The 20,791-nt window shown below is 52.1% G+C and overlaps 2 protein-coding genes and 1 long non-coding RNA gene across 18 annotated transcripts in view; 2 read left to right on the top strand and 1 right to left on the bottom strand.

The window, feature by feature from the left end:
- The window catches only part of C17H8orf76 (chromosome 17 C8orf76 homolog), a 43,039-nt gene extending 38,074 nt beyond the window's left edge, over window positions 1-4,965 (top strand). The window contains exon 7 of the mRNA XM_033842916.2: window positions 4,500-4,965. Within this exon, the coding sequence (XP_033698807.1) occupies window positions 4,500-4,531 (32 nt within the window). The 3' untranslated portion in view covers window positions 4,532-4,965. The remainder of the gene's footprint in view (window positions 1-4,499) is intronic.
- Window positions 1-20,348, bottom strand: part of FAM83A (family with sequence similarity 83 member A) — a 27,649-nt gene extending 7,301 nt beyond the window's left edge. For all 3 annotated transcript variants that reach the window (XM_033842914.2, XM_073794716.1, XM_033842912.2), the window contains exons 1-3: window positions 19,869-20,348; window positions 9,638-9,805; window positions 7,897-8,021 (exon numbers count right to left, since the gene is read on the bottom strand). In XM_033842914.2, the coding sequence (XP_033698805.1) occupies window positions 7,897-8,021; window positions 9,638-9,805; window positions 19,869-20,348 (773 nt within the window). The remainder of the gene's footprint in view (window positions 1-7,896; window positions 8,022-9,637; window positions 9,806-19,868) is intronic.
- The window catches only part of LOC109549460 (uncharacterized), a 20,323-nt gene continuing 13,417 nt past the window's right edge, over window positions 13,886-20,791 (top strand). For 2 of the 14 annotated variants that reach the window (XR_012327338.1, XR_012327336.1), the window contains exons 1-2: window positions 13,886-14,608; window positions 19,823-20,681. This is a non-coding gene — a long non-coding RNA (uncharacterized lncRNA). Of the gene's footprint in view, window positions 18,299-19,822; window positions 20,682-20,791 lie in introns of all 14 variants that reach the window. The other 12 variants (XR_012327337.1, XR_004522789.2, XR_004522792.2 and 9 more) reach the window with 11 other exon arrangements.

Here is a 20,791-nt window from a genome sequence, read left to right as displayed (position 1 = left end):
CCTTGGAAGGAAGGGCTGTATTTCCATGAAAAGCTGAAGGGTGTAGCCCAGTTTTCAGGCAAATGGGCCGGAAGGGGTGCGAGTGGGGGGAAGACTCCTGTGCTCTTTGGGGGATGGAAAGGAGAACACAGGGGTGAGCCCACAGGATGGGAAAGATGCCGCATCAGTGGGCTTGCCCAGACACCCACGGGAGGCCGCCCTTAAGCAGAGGCCTTGGCCTTCTCTCCATTTACACATTTTAAATGGAAACAAAATGTTCAAGGCATTTGTGTGTTACCTTTTATGATTCCCTAACTTAAACAGATTCCTTTCTATCTCTGATGGGAAACTCCCCTCATCACCCCACTCCCCGCAAAAAAGCCTGGTGGCAGCACAGGAGACGCACCAAGAACATCATTTGAGAGATTCCTGGGTCCCTAATACTGTGGACCTAGGCGTGGGGAGCAATGAGGACAGCATGGTCAGAGGGGGACAGGGTCACTGTGGGGGACAGAAAGGACCCAACCAAGAGTCTCAGCCTCCAGCCCCCAGCCCCCAGCCCCCAGCCCCCAGCCCGCGTGTCTTGCCACCAAAAGGCGGACCCAGCTTCTGGAGTCCCCTGCTCTGTGAGGCAGGGCAGGGCCCACGCAAGGCCGGAGCAATCCTGGGAAGAGCAGTGAGGCTTTGTTTAAACCTCACCTCCTGCCCGGGAGCCACCCATGCACCCCAGAGAGGTGAGCAGCTGATACCGTGCCTCTGGCCAACCAGGTGATGGGGAAGGCAGCAAACTCTGGGACAGCCGGACTCTTGGCTACACGAAGAAATCAATCGCCCTGTGTTCTTTGGAATCAGGCTAGATTAGAACAAGCAACTGCATGCTTTCTTAACAAAGCAGGTCTAGGGGACTTCCCTGGCGGTCCAGTGGTTGAGACACCCTGCATTTCCACTCCAGGGGTCATGGGTTCGATCCTTGGTCAGAGAACTAGGATCCCTCCTGCCACATGGCCCCCCACCCAAAAAAAAGGCAGGTCCAAAGGTGCCCTGGCAGTGTTTCAGGGCCCCATGCACCCTCTGTGCCCCTGTGCCCCTTGTGTATCCCTGCACCACCTGAGTGCCATCCCCTGACCCTGCTCGCTGCTCATGGGTTTCCCTCCTCTACACCCCACATGTCCATTCATCCTGTGCTCTAGCTTTTACACTTTCTTTTATCACCACCCATGGTAAGAATTACATTTTATTTTTATTGTTTTTTTGGCCCTTAAGTACAGATAGTTGATTTAATCATAATTTTTGGCTCAAGACTCACTCTCATCATTGATCTATTAATGGCCCATTTACATTTCTGCAGCTTTATTTTATTTTTTGGCCACGCCAAGCGGCTTGTGGGATCTTAGTTCCCCGGCCAGGGATTGAACCCGGGCTCTTGGCAGTGAAAGTGCAGAGTCCTAACCATTGGACCACCAGGGAAATCCCTTTACTTAGTTATTTTAAATAATCTAATAAGCACCTATGAACCCATCACCTAAAATAAAAAGCTAGCATTGACAATAACCAGCATCTAATCACATGGTCCCTCCTAGGAACCCATCCAGTTTCCCCCAAATAGAGGAAGTCATCACCCAGAAGCCTGTGTCATGGTTCCCAAACTTTCCTTTTTCTATAGTAAGAAAAAGTTTTCTATACTCTTGAAAGTACCGTCAGCCCTCCATATACTCGAGTTCTGCATCCAACGATTCAACCAACCACAGATGGAAAATATTCAGAAAAAAATTTTCCAGAAAGTTTCAAAAGGCAAGACTTGAATTTGCCCCATTGGCAGCTCTTTACATAGTATTTACGTTGTATTAGGTATTATACGTGATCTAGAGATGATTTAAAGTATTCAGGAGGATATGGGTAAGTTATATGCAAATACTACACCATTTTATATAAGGCACTCGAGCATCCTCAGATTTTGGTATCTAAATCCCCCACAGATGCGGAGGAACAACTGTAAATATTTCTATTTTCGTTGTTTTTAACATATATCTTTGGGGATTAATCTTTGGGGATTTTTTTTCACTTCAACATTGCAGTTTATCCATGTTATCTCTTGTTGCTGTACTTCACTTGTCTTTGACTGTTGTATGATATTCCACTGGGGGCTATATCCTGGTTTATTCATACATTCTCTCATTGAGAGGCATCTGGGTTGTTTCCATGGTTCTCCTGTTGTGACCAGTGCTTCTGTGAACACTCTTATACCCGTCTTCTACTGTCCTGCGGACCCGTTTCTCTTGGAAATACACCTAGGAGTGGAATTGCTGGACAAAGCTAGGTGAATGTTCAGCTTTAGAGAAAATGCCACACTCTTTCCAGAGTCACTGTGCCGATTTGCAATCCCATCAGCAGTGTAGAGATTTGTAAATGCACTCTTTGTACTGTCAGGCTTCTTACTGGCTGGCCAGAAGTTTGCTCAGCTTTTTCTGTAAGATGCTATGGAAAAACCTAAATGAACTTTTTGGCCAACCCAATTTTTTTTTTTTTTTTTTTTTTTTTTTTTTGCTGAATAGGTATAAAATGGTTAACTCATTCTAGCCTTGATTTGCATTTTGCTGGTCACTGAGGATGCTGAACATCTTTTCCTGTGTTTCCTCCCCGTGAACCGCCTGCTCTCACCTCCCCCACCCCCACCCCACACTTTCATTGTTCTGTTTCTTTTGTGGTTTGTGGGAGTTCATTGTGATTCTTGACACTAATCTTGTCAGGGCATCATGAAAACCTTCTCCCAGTTTGTAATCTGACTTTTCACATTCTTTGAGCTGTCTTTGAGGGAACCAGAGTTTTTAATTGTAATACAGTCAGATTTAGCAATCTTTTATAGTTAATGCTTTTTTGTGTTCTGTTTAACACAGAGCGGGGGCTATGTTAAGTCACCTAATCCTTATCCTAAGGTCTAAAAGACATTCGTCTATATTTTCTACTAAGAGTCTTAAAATTTGTTTTTGACATTTAAGTTCTTTTAATCTATTAGGAGGTGATTTTGTGTGTGTGCACCGCATGTGTGAGTGTGTATGTGTGAAGTAGAATCCACCTTCTCACATGGAGCATTTTTTTTTTCCAGTTTCACCTTTCCCCACTGCTCTGACATGCCCTGTCATGTGGGAATCTGTCTGGGCTTTCTGTTCTGTTCCATTTGTCACTTTGTGTGTGTCCTTCACCCAATGCCACATTGTCTTGGTTACCACAGCTCCATCTGCAAGGGCAAGTCCGCCCTGCCTGTTCTTCTTCAGACTCATCTTGGCTGTTCTTGGAGAAATACATCTTATTGATACACTGTAACCTCCTCACATACACAGATACGTACATAACCTCACAACAATCTCCAGAACATCCTTTACCTCAGTGCTCTGATTACTTTTGTTCTGTCCTATTTCATTTTTGAAGAATTCTGGGGATCAGCCACTAAATCAATTTCATAGACAGGGATGCACAGTTTCAAAAGTTGTATTCCTCTAGCCATACTGGATGGCCAGGACCTAACATGAACATCCATTCATTCAACAAATATTTATGGTCATGTATAAACATACCGGCACTGTATTAACTGTACTTCCTGCCAGGAAGCAATAGAAAAGAAAACAGACCCAGCTCAGGCCCCGACGTCATCTTTCTTAAATCTTGGCTAAACAAGTTCACAGAAAAGGTCTCTAGGGAATGATCTGGAAGCTGCCTCCGGCAAGATGAGTTAGCAGGGTAAGGACAACAGGATTGAGCTGTCCAGCAAAGGGAATAAACGGCAAGTGTAAAGACCCTGAGGCATGAAAGACCTGGGGAGAGGCCAGTGTGGCTGCAGCACAGAGGAGGGGAAGAAGAATTCTGCTAAGACAGAGGCCGCAGTAAGAAGGTGGATTTTTTTTCCCCCCTAGGAGCAATGACATGCATCGAAGGATTTTAAGGATGGAAGTGATTTGATCTTGTTTGTGTTTAAAAATCTTTCTGTTCCTGGTAAAGCCCAGGGTGGCAGCAGGGGTCAGGGCAGGAGTGGACTCAGGAGCCGGTTGGAAGGCCATGCTGATATCATGCTGTCGCTCATGCTGTTGCAGCTGCCTGATTTTGCACCTCACCCCCGCCCCAAACTTCTTCATCCTCCAAGCCTCAATCCAGCCTCCTGGACCTGCCGGCAGAAGTGGGAGCTCCCTCCTGGCTGACCCCAGAGCACTTTCTTAGCTCATGCTGATCTTAGAGCACACACCATACCGCACCCTGTGGTCATTCATCTACATTTCCTAAGGAGAGAGAGGAGTTCTGTGTCCCCAGCATGTGGCACAGCCCTATGCTGGTGAGACCCTCAACAAGAGCTGAAATGTTGAAATGCACACCCTCCCCACTCCCACCCCCACGACTCAGCCAGAGAAATGGACAGAGCCCTTCAGTTTGGGAAAACTGTGTGCAACCAGAGGGAGGGGCCCAGAGACAGGTGGACTGAAAGGATGGGGTGAAGGCTTTTCTGATTGATTTTTTGTTTTTATTGGAAACAGCTCTAAGGGTCCCAGGGAAAAGGATCCTCTGAAAGGCTGGCAAACAGATCACCTTTGAATGTTGAGAGCAAAAACATTATAGTTGTCCTGCCCTCCCTCCAGAAGCTGGATTCTCCACAGTTCCCAGGAATGGCCCAGCATGTCTTCAAGCCCACTGCCACCCTCCTCCTGGTACCTCCCATATCAAGCCCGACCTGGCCTCGGCAGGCACTAACGAGCTGGAGATCCTAGTCAAGGAAGCTGGTGACCCTGACCCAATCACCTAGCCTCTCTGTGCCTCAGTTCCCATCTGTCATTTAGAAGAATAATGCCTCCCTCAAAATGTCACGAGGATTAAGGGACTTCCCTGGCTGTCCAGTGGTTAGGACTCTGCACTTCCACTGCAGGGGGCATGGGTTTGCTCCCTGGTTGGGGAGCTAAGATCCCGCATGCCATGTGGCAAGCCAAAAAAAAAAAAAAAAAAGAAGTCACGAAGATTAAATCCTTACTAAAGGTCTGATCGCACCTGGCCCAGGGCCTGGCACAAAGCTCAGCAAGGTGGTTATGCTTCCTTCTGCCCCTTCCAAGGGCAAGGCCACCCCTGCATTATGAGCTCAAAGGGCAAATACAAATGAAACCTGAGAGAGTTAATTCTCCTTATTGAAAATAAGAGGAGAGGCTTCCCCCCTCTTCATCTCCTTTCAGAATTTCTTTCTCTGTCCTTTTCAAATGTATGGAAATCTTTGTAATGGCTAAGTAAGCCACTTGCCAGTCGCACAACTGGTTGCTCAAAGATGGGGAAGGGGAAGTGACCGCTTAGCGGTGGAGGGGCTGTGGATGTGTCATCCCCACGTCTGTGTATGCCGCTCTGACAAAAGACGTTATTTTGAGCTGAAGGAATTTGAGAAGCAGGTGCAGGAAGGACTCTCTGGCCTCCCCCTTCTCCCTGAAGCCAGTCACAAGGCCCTCATGTGAGAGATGCCCTCCCTGTACCCAGAGGAAAGGAGCATCCTTATCTCCAAGGGCAGGGGGACTCAGAGGGATCCGAATGGACCAGCCTTGCTCTGTTTCCCCCAGTAACTACCCTTAGCTCTTCCCTTTCGTCCTATCACGTTTTACCGTGGCTGTCCGTTCTTCATCCAACCTCATATAAAAACACTAAGGTTTAACCATTTCTTTGGGTCTTCATTTCCTTTTGAAGGCTCCTGTGTCACGTAAAACTTGTATTAAATAGACTTGTCTGCTTTTCTCCTGTTCATCTCTCTCTCACCAGTCCATTTTACAGGGCCCCAGCCAGAGAACCGAGAAGGATATTAGAAAAAAGTGTTTCCTGGGACTTCCCTGGTGGTCCAGTGGTGGCACGGACCACTGCGCTTCCACTGCAGGGAGCACGGGTTCGATCCCTGGTCAGGGAACTAAGGTCCCACAAGCTGTGTAGCCGAAAAAGAAAAGAGTTCTTCCTCCCCGTACAATGGGTGCGTGGTTTCTTTGGGGGCAATGGAAGTGTTTGGAGCTAGATAGTGGTGATGGTTGCACACACTGTGACTGTACTACGTGCCTCTGAATTGTACATTTTAAATGGTTAATTTATGTTATCGTGAATTTCACCTAATAAAAAAGAGAGCGAGAATTCCTCTGCTTTGACTGACCCCTCCCTCCAGGCTTGGCTCCTGGGGTCTGGGGCAACTGCCCAGGCCCGGCCCTCACCCTTGCCCTCCAGGTGGTGAACTCGGTCTAGTGGTGCTTGGTCAAGGTCAGAGGTCAAGGTCAGAGGCCTGATGTAGGGTTTTAGGCTGAGCTCCTGCCCTGAGCTTTATGTGCTTGCTGCCCAGAGGCCTTTGTCCCTCTCTAGGGAAAGAACAAAAGGCTGATAAGGTGGCTTTGGCCACTTGGGGAGGGGAGTTCAGCCCCACCTCAGCCTCTTACAAACAACCAAGGGCTGGAGACAGGGCCTGAGAATCAGAAGCAGGGGGGCTCCTTTTCCACAGGTGCCCCCGGATGGAGCAGAGGATGAGGGGAGAGGCTGTGGGTGGAAACAGACGTGGGCTCAGTGGCCCCAGGACACTGGAGGTGTCCCCTCCGGGCTGCCTCGTCCCTGAGCCCCCTCCCTGCACACTAGTTGTAAAACCTCAGCTCTTCCCCTCGCAGAGGGACAGTGCCTCCCAGCTTCCTTTACTGCAGCCTGTGAGGTGGAGGCCACAGGCCCTTCGCACAGCTGAGGAGAACAGGCTCAGGAAGAGGTGGAAATGGGGAGCCAGAGAGGGGCACCCTGGCGCCATCCCAGGCCCCCTTCCCTCCCCTGGGTTTGTTATCGGTTACCCGCCTAGTTCGAGCAGAGCTGCAGGAGGGAGCCCCATCCTGTTCCATGCCTGCAGCAGGCCTGGTCTGTATCTACTAGGTCTCTACATAGCTGGTGAGCGAATGAAGGAACAGAGAGGTGCAGTGACTTGCCCGAGGTCATCCAGCCAGGAAGCTGCAGAGCTGGGAACTGAACTTAGCTTATCTATCTTCTAGGCTGGGCTGCTGCCACTTCCCGTCCCTAGTGCCAGCCTGAGGTCCCATGAAATTTGGAGACACTTCTGACAGGGAAGTGGAGGAGGGGCCAGGAAGCTGGTGGTCAGGGGCCACAGAGGGTGACGCTTGTAATCTTATCTAGGACATGGTGACAGCTCAGAAAGCCCTGGCAATTCTGAAGTGAGAGGAGGGCTGTCTCGGTGCTCTCCAGCCTTCTCGGGGGCCCACACACCCTCTCCCCCAGCCAACGGGGCGTCGCCCAGGCCTGCTCTGCTGGGCAGCCCTTCACGACCAGCGTCTTCTCAGCCCACACCCTTTCAAGTCTTGCCTATTACGTGTCCCTTCCCTTGGGGCTTTGGCTGGCTGATAGCAACCGCTTACTGAGCACCTACTGTGTGCTGGGAGCTACACTAGGCTTTGCAAATTTTATCTCGTTGAGTCTTAACAATAGTCTGCAAGGGGAAGTATTGTTATCCCCATTTTACGGATGAGAAAAGTGATGCTAAAAAGAATTGCACACTTTAAATGGGTGAAGTATCTGACATGTGAATTACATCTCAATACATTCACTATATTAAAATAACCAAACATTTTAAAAATAAAATGGGGCCCCCATACACAACCAAACAAATCACATGGCTTTCGAATCACACCTGAGAGATCTGAGGAGGGAAACAGGATTTTATGTCCTATTGCCACGCAAAGGGAAACCAAGGCACTTGGAAGTGTCTCCCTACCCCGAAGTCCTCCCAGGAAGGGCCCAGATTTTCCCCTTTCACGCAGGCTGGTCCTGCCTCCAGCCTCGTGTATATGATGAGCCCCCAGCTCCCCCAGGGCGTTGCCGGTGGGCCTGTGGGCCTTGGCCTCCGCAAAGCCCCGACAGAAGGTGAAGCACAGCGCTCACCTGTACGATCCGCACAGCACGTATCTCCAGTCCGAGATGATGAACTTGTCCTGGATTTGGCCGGCGAACTTCCTGCCTGACTTGGCGCAGTACACCTCTCCTTCCACGCTCCGGATGGAAACGTTCTGTTGCAAGGGAAGTCAAGGTATCCTCGCTAATTGTGTACCCAGAGACACACACTTGCCTAAGAAAACATCTGGAAGGATGCTTGCCAAGAGTAGAAGGGTTATTGCTAGCTGGTGAGATTGTGGGCCATTGTTATGTTTTCCTTGGCCGAATTTTCTAAATTTTCTTCAATGTCCTGACATTATTTGAGTAATGGGGGAAAAGAAAAAAGAAAAAGAAAAGAAAAGAAAGGGGAGATGGTAGAATTCAAACAAAGCAGAAAGTAGAAGGAAGATGCGGGCCTGGTGTCCACAGAGCCCTCAGTCCAGGCTCCCATGGCCCACAGAGGCCTGGCAGGCCCAGCCTCACCCTGTAAGTGGCTTTAGTGACATGAGTCCCTGACTCCAGGCTGGTCAGAGGGAAGGCCCAGTGCAATCAGAGGGGGCGGCTTTGTGGAGACCTCAGTGGACCCTAGATTGCTGTAAGAAAAGGTGTGGCCACAACCCAAATTGTGGCCCTGTTTGTCCCTTTCCTCCCCAGTGGCACCCGCTGCTCCAGCCCTCAAGCCAGCACCCCTGGAAGCTGAAGAAATGAAAGGCAGGTGAGGCAGGGGGCTGTCAGAGGCCAGCGGGACGCTTCTGGTGCCGAGAATGCCTGCTGGTAGCTGGACGGGCTCTGGGAAGGGGTTGCCCAGCGCCTCCAACCACTCCTTCCAGCCTCTCCACAAGCTCTGGGGGTGGCGGGAACAGGGCCACGTCCCACTGTCCCTTGGTGCAGCGGGTGTGGGCCACGAGGACAAGGCCCGCACTGACTCTCTGGACCTGTTTCAATGGCCTCATGCTGAGGCCGTGTGATCCACGTTACGTCAAGCAGACCCAGCAGTCGGGGGACCTGAGGCCTGTGGCGACCGGAGGTGCCTGGACTCAGCTGCATCCCGGTCAGTGTGGAGGGGAAGGGAAGGAGGAAGGCGGGGAGGTTGGGGTCTCCCGGGGCTGACCTGCCTGAGCTGGGGGGCAGTCACCAAGGAAACCACCTGTCAGCTGTTCAGCTGGGTCTGCTTGTGAAAGCTGTGGGCGGTTTCACGTTAGAGCTTGAATTAGCTGCCCCAAATTTGCCGTGACTAAGTGAACCCTCATCTCTGGGTTTCCCTTCTCCTTGCTGGAAGAAGGAAGTGAGGAGTTTGGTTAAGTCCAAGAGGATCAGCATCCTGTTGGGGCCGTGGAGCCCTAAAGATGCGTCCCACAGGTCCTGGATGTCTCACTGCCCCAGAAGTGCACCCACCGGGTCTCCTCAGCTGAGAGGAGAAAAGGCAGAGGTCGGGCCCCTTTATCCTTCCCAGCCCCCAGTGGAGCTGTGTGAGGTCAAAGGGCTATGAGCGGGAATGATGGAAATCTCTTCCAGGCCAGGTCCTAAAAACATCCCTCAGAATCCTCCCTCCCTCTCTCTCCCTGTCACTATGTCTCGGGGGCCGTGTATTCCTTGTGGTGCAGCTACAAGGTGAGGGAGGGCTGTCTGAACTGGACTTTGAACAAGAAAGGAATGTGTGTTAAGCCATTGAGATGGAGGCATGCGTTACCACAGCGTAGCCTATTCTATCCTAACACAAAATACCTTTTACACTGTCACGGGACCCTACCTTGAGGTGACTGTCAGAGATCTGGGCTTTGTCACACATCTCCCGGAAGAGCTTCACGCCTCCCTGGTCCAGGAGCACACAGACGAACACCCCGCGCTTGTTGGCCGCCTCTAGGATGTCACAGAAGATCTCCACGTCTGTGAACACATCCATCAGGATGGCCAGGACCTGGGCCAGGGCAGAGGGGTCGGACACCAGAGAGTCAGGGCCAGGTGCTGACTTCTTTCAGACAAACCCCCTCAGTCCCAGCCAGCCTGGGAGAGCTGTTCCCTTTGCTGCTGCACTGGAGCGGGGAGGGTCTGACAGGGCAGGACTCAAGGAGGGGCGCAGAGCTGCAGTGCGGGCCCTGCCTCTGTCCTGACGTCATCTTTCCAGCCCCACCACAGATCCTCTGGCCTCTCCACCCACTGCTGGCATGGAGAGTGCAGAGGAGAAAGGGGAGATGAGCAAAAAGATGAGGCGGGGGTGGGGTGGGGGGGAGATGAGGCCAAGGGGCGGTGGCCTGGCAGGGTCACAGGAGAGGGACAGATTTAAAGTCACAGGTTCTCAAACATTTGGAGCTTTAAGACGCTCTAGGGCCACTGGCTTTCAAATGTTTTTAAGCCGTGGAATCCTCGCCTCAAACAAAATCCCTGTGGAGACCCCAGGGGATATAGACTAGACTAGGCTGAGCTGCCCCAGTGGGAGGGAGAAGGGAGTCCAGCTCAGCCAGCAGGTACTGCATCCTCCATCATAGCAGAAACTTGGGGGATGGGGGGCCCTAGATAGCCAACAACGGGGAGAGACGTGTGTGTTCCTGCCTGCCAGGCACCCCTCCTTCCTGCCAACAGCACCCCGAGCTCACTTTATTTTATTTTTGGCCTATACCGTGCGACTTGTGGGATCTTAGTTCCCCAGCCAGGGATAGACCCCGGGCCTCCTGCAGCGGAAGCGCCCATTCCTAACCACTGGACCGCCAGGGAACTCCCCCAAGCTCACTTGAAGGAATTACCTCTGCTCCACCATGCATGTGCTTTGGGTGGGTTTACTGCCGTGCCCTGGATTGGGTGCGGGGGAGGCACACTGAAGCCAGACCACTGGCCACAGGGATTGGCCCAAAGGTGGTCACATGACACGTTATCCTCATGGGAGTCAGCCCAGGACTATTGCTGGGACTCCTGGGGAAAGGAGGCATTCCTTCTACTGGGATTGCTTAGCTAGTAGATTATAAACTACGGCTGCTGGCAGCCATCTTGCCCCATGTGGGGGCAGCTTGCCTGAAAGCAAAGCTGGATCTGGAGAAACCAGGGCTAAGAGGTGGAGACAGATGCCCAGCAGCATCCTTTCGACATCTGATTTCAGTTACCCCTGAAGCCAATCTTATGCTTGACTTGTCCACTGAGGACGTCAATGCATGGTCCCCTTCTTAAGCTTTTTGGGGTTACTTTCTGTGATGTTGTGACTTATAATAAGAAATGTATATTTGGTCTTCATATCAGTTTCTGGCACAGAGCTCCTAATACCCTGGGAATTTCCAACCTGATGAGAGCTGAGAGCAATAAAGGGGTCTTTTGTTATGTTCATGAGGAGACTTTCAGACCTAAGGACATTGGCACTTAAGGATGTGGAGCTCTTTGCCAGGAGGACCAACCTTGTGACCAGAGGGTTGGAACTTTTAGTCTAACCCCACAGCCTCTGGTGGAGAAGGGAGGAGCTGGAGGTTAATCAGTCACCAATGGCCAATGATTTGATCAATCACGCCTATGTAATGAAGCTCCATAAACACCCAGAAGGAGAGGGTTCAGAAAGCATCTCGTTGTTGGACACGTGAGGTTTAGGGAGGTTGGTGCACTCAGAGAGATGCACTGTGCATCTCTTCCCTCTGGCTGTTCCTGAGTTATATCCTTTTATAATAAACTGGTACTCTATTAAGGAAAAAGTTTCTCTGACTGCTCTCAGCCACTCTAGCAAATTGATCAAACCCAAGGAGGGTGTTGTTGGAATCTCTAATCCGTCGCTAGTTGGTCAGAAGCACAGGTGACAATCTCGGCTTGCGATTGGCATGAGTTGAGTTGTAGGACACCCAGCTGATGTCCAAGAATTGCTTGGTGCTGTGGGAAAGGCTCCCACACAGTGGAATGGAACAGAACTAGAACTCTTTGTCACTCAATCAAAAGTCCTTCTAGTACCTAAATTGTGGTGTGTTGAGAAGTGGATTATTAGGCAGCCAGTAAAAATGATCATTATAATGGTTACATAGAAACTATAGGACTTCCCTGGTGGTGCAGTGGTTAAGAATCTGCCTGCCAATGCAGGGGACACAGGTTCGAGCCCTGGTCCAGGAAGATCCCACACGCCGCGGAGCAACTAAGCCCGGGCACCATAACTACTGAGCCTGCGTGGCACAACTACTGAAGCCCGTGCGCCACAACTACTGAAGCCTGCACACCTAGAGCCCATGCTCCGCAACAAGAGAAGCCACCGCAATGAGAAGCCCTCGAACCACAATGAAGAGTAACCCCTACTCACTGCATCTAGAGAAAGCCCACGCACAGTAACGAAGACCCAACGCAGCCAAAAATAAAAAAATAAATTAAAAAAAAAAGAAACTATAAATCACGGTGAAATATTAAAGTAAAACTTGCTGTTTAATATATGCTCAACAAATGTGCATTAACAATTAATGAATTAAGTGAAAAAAGAAAAAACCAAGGCACAAAATGATAGCATGTCCATTATTATTGCCAGCAAGGGAAGGTGGTGTATGGATAGATGAGTGCAAAGCAAAAACTAACAGTCATATTTGGATGGGGGACTATGGCGATCTTTTCTTCAACATTACCTGTAATAATAACGTTCAACCATTCTACTAATTACAATAAATTTTTTTGACCATCCACATCTGGGAAGTAGCAAGGACAAGAAGAGTGTCATGGAGGCAGGTGAAGGAGATGGCTGGTACCCACTCGGGGCTGACTTTCTGCTCAGCTGATGTGGGTGTCTGGACCGGGGACGGAACTGTGAAGAAATTGCTCACCCTCGGCTAGAGGTCACTAGAGCTAGAGCTGCTCTAGTAGTGAGGCCCCTGATCCTTTAGAGCCATGGCCCTGTTAACACACAATTAGGTATATGTGCACATTGAAGCTTATGGCACCAATAAGGTCCTCTCTCCTGAAAGATAAATGCCTCCTCATCCAAGGTATTGGCAAAAGAGACAATGCTCTCTCCCCAGCAGGTCAGTAAATCCTCCCAGTTGTGTTCCAGTGAGTCTTCGTTGGCAGAGACAGGGCTGGTAAGCAGGTGACCGATTGACAGAGGAGGGGAGAGGTTTGCAAAAAACCCAGCGTCCTGACTTAAGCGATGCTTGGAAGGACAGGCTCATGATAGCTAGGTTTATCTTGTTTGCCTCCTTTTGGGATTGCCTCCCAGCTGGATCGATTCAAGGCCAATAACTTCTTGCATCCCCTACGTGGGCGTCCTACCTCGCAGGGTGTAGTGTGTTGATCAATCAGGTCCCAAAAGATATGTCCGCATCCTAACCACCAGAACCGTGGATGTGACCTCATTTGGAAAAAAGGTCTTTGCAGATGTAATTAAGATTCTCAAGATGAGATCATCCTGGGCTTTCTGGTGAACGCTAAGTCTAATGACAAGTGTTCTTATAAAAGGCCCTCAGAGGAGAGACAGGGAGAAGAGGATAAGGCCATGTGAGGACGGAAGCAGAGACTGGACTTCTGTAGCCATAAGCCAAGAATCACCTGAGCCACTAGCAGCTGGGAGAGGAGGGAAGGATCCTCCCCTAGGGTTTTTCGAGGGAGTATGGCCCAGCTGACACCTTGATTTTGGACTTCTGGCCTCCAGAACTGTGAAAGAATACTTATCTGTGTTTTGTTTTGTTTTGTTTTAAGGGTTTTTTTTTGATAAATTTATTTTATTTTATTTTTGGCTGTGTTGGGTCTTCGTTGCTGTGTGCGGGCTTTCTCTAGTTGTGGCGAGCGGGGGCTACTCTTCATTGCGGTGCACATGCTTCTCATTGCGGTGGCTTCTCTTGTTGCGGAGCACGGGCTCTAGGCGTGTGGCCTTCAGTAGTTGCAGCACGTTGGCTTCAGCAGTGGTGGCTCCCGGGCTTCAGAGCGCAGGCTCAGCAGTTGTGGCACGCGGACTTAGTTGCTCCGCGGCATGTGGGATCTTCCCAGACCAGGGCTCGAACCCATGTCCCCTGCATTGGCAGGCGGATTCTTAACCAATGTGCCATGAGGGAAGCCCTTATCTGTTGTTTTGAGCCACGAAATGTGTGATAATTTGTTACGGCAGCCCTAGGAAACTAATACAGAGCAGTAGCACATAATCCAGGGGAAAAACGATCTGGAAGACAGGGAACTTTAGCTCCAGCTGTGGCGCTAGTGGAGGCTAGCTGAGTGCCTTCGGACAACTCACTTACCATCTCTGGGCCTCAGTTTCTTTACCTATAAAACATTGCACGATAGAAGAGCATTAGCTGTCATGTAAGTTGGGTCTAACCGTAAGCCCAGGTAATATAAACGGAAACATATGCAGAAGTAAAGTGTGTCGTTAAAATATGATTGTGATTTTTATATGCATTATTCTTGAGCAAGTGTGGATAATGTTAGAATACCAGCATGAGAGAATGTTGTTTTAATTCAGGTTATGGGAGACGGTTAAAATTAGTGCCCACACCACTATGGGCATAAAAAAGGAACAGAGTAGGGTTCTTATTAGGGCCAATCAGACGGCCCAGCCCAGAGGTGTGGGGTTGGCTGAGAACAGGAAGGAGGTACTTCCCGTGCTAAGGCAGGAAGTTGGTCTGGGAGTGCTGCCTGGCCGGCAGGCTCTGAGAATCTGGAGTTTCAGTGAGATGGCGGGGCCCAGCCAGGGGGCTGCGGGTCAACTAGGGTGATACCCACAGACAGGGGTCATCCTGCAGAGACCTCAAATTCTGGCTGAGAATCCCTCACTACCTGAGCGGCAGACGTGAGTTCCTCATGGGCTGGAAATCCTGCTGCTTTGGGAAGGGCAGGGGGCAGGAGGGGAAAGAGGATTTGGGTCCTGGTGGGACCACCAAGCATGTTGGGGCCAGTTGTTGGGGGGCACTTAGCACCCCAAGGCCCAGTTTGTGCTTCGATTGCTACTCTTCCCTCTTTCTCTCCTACGTGCTGATGCTTCGTTTTTGAGCTTGCTTTTGGTGGATGAGTAATAACAGCAGCAACTCTTTCTTTCTTTCTTTCTTTTTTTTTTTTTTTTTTTTTTGCGGTACGCGGGCCTCTCACTGTTGCGGCCTCTCCCGTTGCGGAGCACAGGCTCCGGACGCGTAGGCTCAGTGGCCATGGCTCACGGGCCCAGCCGCTCCACGGCATGTAGGATCTTCCCGGACCGGGGCACGAACCCGTGTCCCCTACATCAGCAGGCGGCCTCTCAACCACTGCGCCACCAGGGAAGCCCCCAGCAACTCTTTCTTGAGCACCTACTCTCAGCCGTATGTTCGTCCCCTGTAACCTTCACGGCACAGTTACCCTGGCTTCCCGGGTGAAGAGCCAGGAGTGCAGAGATGTTAAGTAACTTTCCAAAAGCTGGAATGCGAGGAGATGCCCCAGACCCCAACCCAGAGCCATGCTCCCAACTGCAGTCTACTGCAGGCCTAAGAGAAGGACTCTGATCTCTGCTTACATCAGATACAGCCTGTCCCTCCTCTGCTTGTGGGTTAGGATGGGCCAAGTAGGGAGAGTCAAGCCCTGGGAGGGTTGGGGGACCCCAGAGCAGAACTCAAAGAGAATGTGGACAGAAGAAGGGAAGGGGGCCCAGGTGGACCCTCCCCCGTCACCTATCTGCTGACCACAGTGCGAGGGGGCCAGCAGCCCTTAAAAAGGCAGCAGTGAGAGGACCATCCCCCTGCAACCACATGTTCCCACCTGTTTGTGTCGCCTCTGGGTGTGCCTGGCGCTCCCCTCCCTCACCGCCAATCTGGAGCAGTGACAATATGCCAGCGCTGAGCCCCGCCTCCCAGAGGGGGAGAGGGACTTCCTCTAGGGAACTCCCGTGGGAAGGGAGACAGGCCAATCACAGATCCCAGGAGGATGCCGGGGGCGCAGGGAGCATCTCTGCTGGCCCTTGGGGGCCGTCCCACCCCACTCTGGCAGGACCTAGATGGGACCTGGGCCCAGAGACCCCACAGGCCTGGCAGGCTAGACCCCTCTCTCCCAGGTCTGCCCGTCCCTCAGCGGCCCTTGTCGGGGGAACAGCCGGAGACCTCGCCCTGGGGACCCTGGTGGTGTTCGAGGCCCTGGAATCCCAGTTGTCAGGCATGAGGCAGACCTGCTCGTCAGCTCCCTGGGGGCGCAGTAGGGGTGGGGGCAGGATTGTGCAGTTCCTGCTCAGACTTCTTGCTGTGTCCCATCCCTCCACCCTTGTCCCTTGTTCAGCTGCTCCCAGGGCAGGGGCTTGGCCTGAAAAGGTGGTCCTTGACACCTAGGGGTGGGGGGAGCTTCTTTGGGACCTTCTCACAGCTGCCCCCTTGGTCCTCTGCATGCTCACCCCACTCTCCCCCTACCTCCCCAGAGAACTGAATAGATTTTTCTCTGTGCAGTGAAAGGGAGAGGGAGAGGGGATCGAGCAGGGACAGGGGGCTTGCCTGCTCAAGTTCTCCACCTTTTTGGTCTTGGGACCCCTTGACACTCTTAGAAGTTACTGAGGCTCCAAAGGGCTCTGGTTTCTGTGGGTCATAACTACTGAGACTTGTCAGATTAGAAACAAACAGAGAAAATTCTTAGTGTTTATTAGTTATTTTAAAATAACTAATATTCCTTAAAACAATATTAAGCCCATTACATGTTAACATAAATAACAATTTTAAAGCAAAAATAACTATACTTTCCAAAGCAGCAGCAAAATGAGTGAGCAGAATGGCATCCTTTTACAGTTTTGCAACTCTCTGTGGTGTCTGGCTTACCAGGAGACAGCTGGTTCTCACATCGGCTCCTGTAGCAATCTGTTGTGATGTGTTGTTGGGAGATATATAAAGATAATCTGGCCTCACACAGATAAGTGGTTAGAAAGGGCAGGACCTCACAGACCCATTGGAAGGGTTTTGGAACTCTCAGGGATCCTGGACCACACTTGGAGGATGGATAATTCGTGTTTTTTGTTTTCTGTGTTTTATGACACTTTGACATCCCAGCGCCAACTGATTACTAGAGATCACAAGCACTTCGACTAGGCGCAGCCTCTGATATGCTAACCGAGCAATCCAGAGCCATGTCCCAAGCCTCCTTTATCTGACTCTCCAGCATCCAGACAGTATTTCCCTGCCCATCCTAAACCACCCCAGTGCCAGCTATGGGACAACCAGGGACCATAGGTGGCCCAGAGCCTGCTAGAATTATTCAAAGTAGCCAATCCTAAACTGTTCACCTGGCCCTGCCTCGCCACCCTGGTGCTCCCCGTGTGGCCCTGCACAGTGTGTGGTGCCTCCTGCTTCTAGGACACTGTGAGCAAAAACCTCCTCCTCCCTGACAGTCCTTTCCACGCCTCCCTACCTCCAGGTCATCCAGACCTCTCACTCCTCTAGACGTCTGTATCTGACACACCCTAGACCTGGAATTCCTTTACCTCCCTTCTCTGCCCAGCAAACTCTTACTCAGCCGTTGAGACTCAACTCAGAGGCCACCGCTTCTGTGAAGCCTGCCTTAGTCACCCTCCCGTCTGCTCCCCGGCACAAAGCGTTGCTCAAGCCCAGCACTGCCATCCACCAGTGTCCCCTCTCTTCCCACCTCTCCCCCAAGGGCAGGTGGCTGGAGGGAGGGAGGCCCCTTGTTCTGCTCTGCCATCCTGGGTTCAGGGCCTGACCAATGACTGGCTTTGTGGAATAAAGGGATGAAAGCATGAAGGGAAAGAGGGAGAACGCCTGCTCCTCAGGGAGCAGAAGCCGCTCCGGGAGACGCCCAGCAGGCTGGCTCCATTTGTGCCCCTGTCTTCTCTTCTTGAGGGGGCTGAAGCCACAGGAGAGGGAGAAAACAAACCCCCTGTCCTCCCTCTGTGTGGACACAGCCTACTTCCATCTACAGCCTGTGGCTGGGGATCCAGCCCCCTCTGGCATCTCTGTGGGAACAGGTCACTGGTCACTCCTGAGCCCTCTGTGTGTGTGTGTGTGTGTGTGTGTTGTTGTGTGTGTGTGTGTTGTGTATGGGAATGGTATTGCAAACTGCCTGCAAGAGTCTGACAGGTAACAAGATGGGTGAAGTTCATCATGGCCTGGGACAAGAGGGAGTGGTGGGGACTGCCGCAAAGGTGACCCACCCAAAGAGGTGACCTCAACTCAGCGCCAACAGAGCCAGGTCTTCCGACTTGCTAAGAGGAACTGGAAATTCTTACTTTCAGGTGAAATCTTCTGATTTTTAAGTGTTGTCCTAAATTTGTAACATACTGTGTTGATAAAGCAAAGGACAGCAGCAGGCCTCAAGGCCGCAGAGGTGAAGAGAGAGAAGCCTCTCTAGGTGGGGTAGGGGGAAGGGGAAGCGTTCAGCCTGGGGATTGTGACAAGCCCCAACCTGGCTTCTTTCCAGGGAGTCTCACTCACCCTTTGAGCCGCAGCAGCTGCGGCTGAGAATTTCGCCAACACCATTGGTTCCCCGCCCTCAGGCGAGCACTGAACTCCAGCAGAGACCAGAGGTAGCACACTTAAGAACAAGCCCTGGGAGCTGGAAGGGACCCCTTAGTCCAGTGTGGGATCTGGGGCCTGGGGAGGTCAAGGGACTTGCCCTGCGTTGTGCAGCCCACCCCAGGCAGTGTGGGCACTCCTGGTTGCCTGCCTGAGCCCACCTGTCAGTTCCTGATGCTGCCTTGCCAGGGAAGCATGAAATGCTGCTCTGAAGTAGCCCAGCAGCGTGAAAAGCCAATACTCCACCCCTTGTCACCTTCTATTTTATTCTCCAGAGCTCCACTCCCTCCGTCCCGTTTGAGCACAGCTTCCCCCCTCCTGGTGGCTTCTTCTGGAGCCATGAGATTACACACACTATTAGACACGGGAGGGGATTCTGTCATGAGAGTGGGATCTCAGCAGAAAATGAGCTTAAATATCAATTTGCCCATTTTTGAATTCTTTTAAGTGGAACAAACTAAATAATTTTAGTGATGAGAGAGACCCTTTGCAGATGACACTGAGTCCTTTCCTTGGGGTCCACTCTCACCCCTGCCCCTGCAGCTTCAGGAGGTGGAGGGGCACCTGTACCCCTGTGCTGAATGGTCATTTTGTGCACCTGGGTAGAATGATCGGGGGTGCCCCCCGCCAATTCCCCGGGGGAGCAGGCAGCCCCTGTGGGCCTGCAGTTCCAGGAGCATTGGGAGAACTCCCGGCCAAATGCCAGTCCCGGTGCCTGAAATTCTGCCAGCTAAGCTCTGGCCTTGAAGGATTTTTCTTCTTCTAAAGTCACTTATTAAAATATAAACACTCTGGGGAGGGAGAAACCTCTGCTGCCTCCTCTGTCTCTGCCTGACCACAGGTTGGATTCAAGCGCTGCACTGAATTTGTGGGCAGACAGGTCTAAGCCGAGCCTGAGAGGAAACAGGGCGAGTTTGTGTCCCAGTGGAGTGGCCGCTTCATTCAGAAATACAGAAGTGAGGCACCTCGCCTAGGCTGGGGAACTCAGGAAAGGCTTCCTGAGAACGGGACTTCAATGCTGGGTCCTGAGGAGTAGGTGTTAAGGGAAAAGCAGGGAAGGTGAGGGGGCTCCAGGCAGAGGGAACGGCATGTGCAGAGGCCTCAGGACAGAACCTGATGTGTTTGAGAATCTGCAGGTCACTCAGGACTGAGTGGCAGGGGGTGGAAGGGGAGCTGGAGAGGCCGTGAGCCATGCTACGGAGTCTGCTGGTCCCACTGGGGGCAACTGGGAGCCACTGAAGGCTCTAAGCAACAAAGGGACCAAGTTAAATTTGAAGTATAGAAAAAGTGTCTACAGCAGCTTGGAGACTAGGTGGTCGGGCTCAAGATGGAACAGGAGGGTCAGATGGGAAGCTATTGCCGGAGTTCCAGTGATGGGTGTTGGTGGCCGGGACCCAGACTGTGACAAATGGGATCAGGAAATCAATGATCTAGGGCAGGGCAGAGCGTAACATCCCTGGCTCCATCCTAAGCTCCAGTCACCTGGACTCCATCCCTTAGAGCAGGACACATCCCTCTCTCCTCTTCTCCACCAGTCCCCCCACCCCATGGCCAAGGAGACGCAGAGTCCGCCATCGCTACCTGGCTGGTCCGGGTGATGCAGCGGCGGATGAGGTCCCTGATGTTGTTGCGCTTGTCCGTCTGGAAGTACACGGTGACGCTGGACTTTTCCTTCAGGTAGGGCTTCTCAGCTGAGGCCCAGGTGTGCAGCAAGGTCGGCTCGCTGCCCTCTGAGGCCACAGGGAAGTAGGTACTTGAGGCCACGGAGCAGGAATCGAGTCCCTTGGAACCTGCCGCGGCCTCTCCTGGGGGCTCCGGGGCAGAGGGGGGCTCCTTGGCCTGGGCCTGGATGTACTGGGCCTCCACCGAGGACAAGAAATCCACCTCGCCTTCCTGGCTGAGCACCCGCCAGTAGGCCTCGGGACCCCCATCCAAGAGGGCATCTGTGGCCAGCCGGGCACTCTCATTGTCACTGAAGTCAGCCCTGGCTGGCCGGACCCACTGGCTCTTGACCTCTTCCAGGCGTTTCTGGATCTTGCCCACGTGTCTTGCCCCGCTCATGCTGCCCTGTCCCTGAGTCGTGTGGGGGGCAGCCGGCACCCGAGCTCTTCCTGATGTCAGGGGCAAGCGGGCCACACCACCCAGGAGGAGCGGGGCTCACAGCACTTCTGGAAAGCACCCACTCCTAGCACTGGTGTGCGGCCCGCATCCAGGATTACCTGCTCCAAGGTAATCCTGCCCTCCTGAGCAATGCTTCACAGGAATCATCACCCGCTGCCAGGGGTTGGTTTATCTCTGAGCGACACCCGCCCTGCCCGCGGGCCAGGAGGGCTGGCTCTATCACGCCTGGGCACACTCAGCCCTGGGAGACTTCTTCTCCTCCCAGCAGCCAAGGTGAGCCAGCTTTCCAGCTTGTTGTGCAATTCTCGCAAGACCCTCAGGCCCCATTTACAAAGCAAGCAGCCTCTCCCAGCACAGTCACCGCTGTGCCTCAGGTCCCCTCC

This window comes from Tursiops truncatus, chromosome 17, assembly GCF_011762595.2.
Source record: "Tursiops truncatus isolate mTurTru1 chromosome 17, mTurTru1.mat.Y, whole genome shotgun sequence".
Classification (NCBI taxonomy): domain Eukaryota; kingdom Metazoa; phylum Chordata; class Mammalia; order Artiodactyla; family Delphinidae; genus Tursiops; species Tursiops truncatus.
The sequence above is the reverse complement of the archived record's forward strand: the minus strand, read 5'-3'. Positions and strand labels throughout refer to the sequence as shown.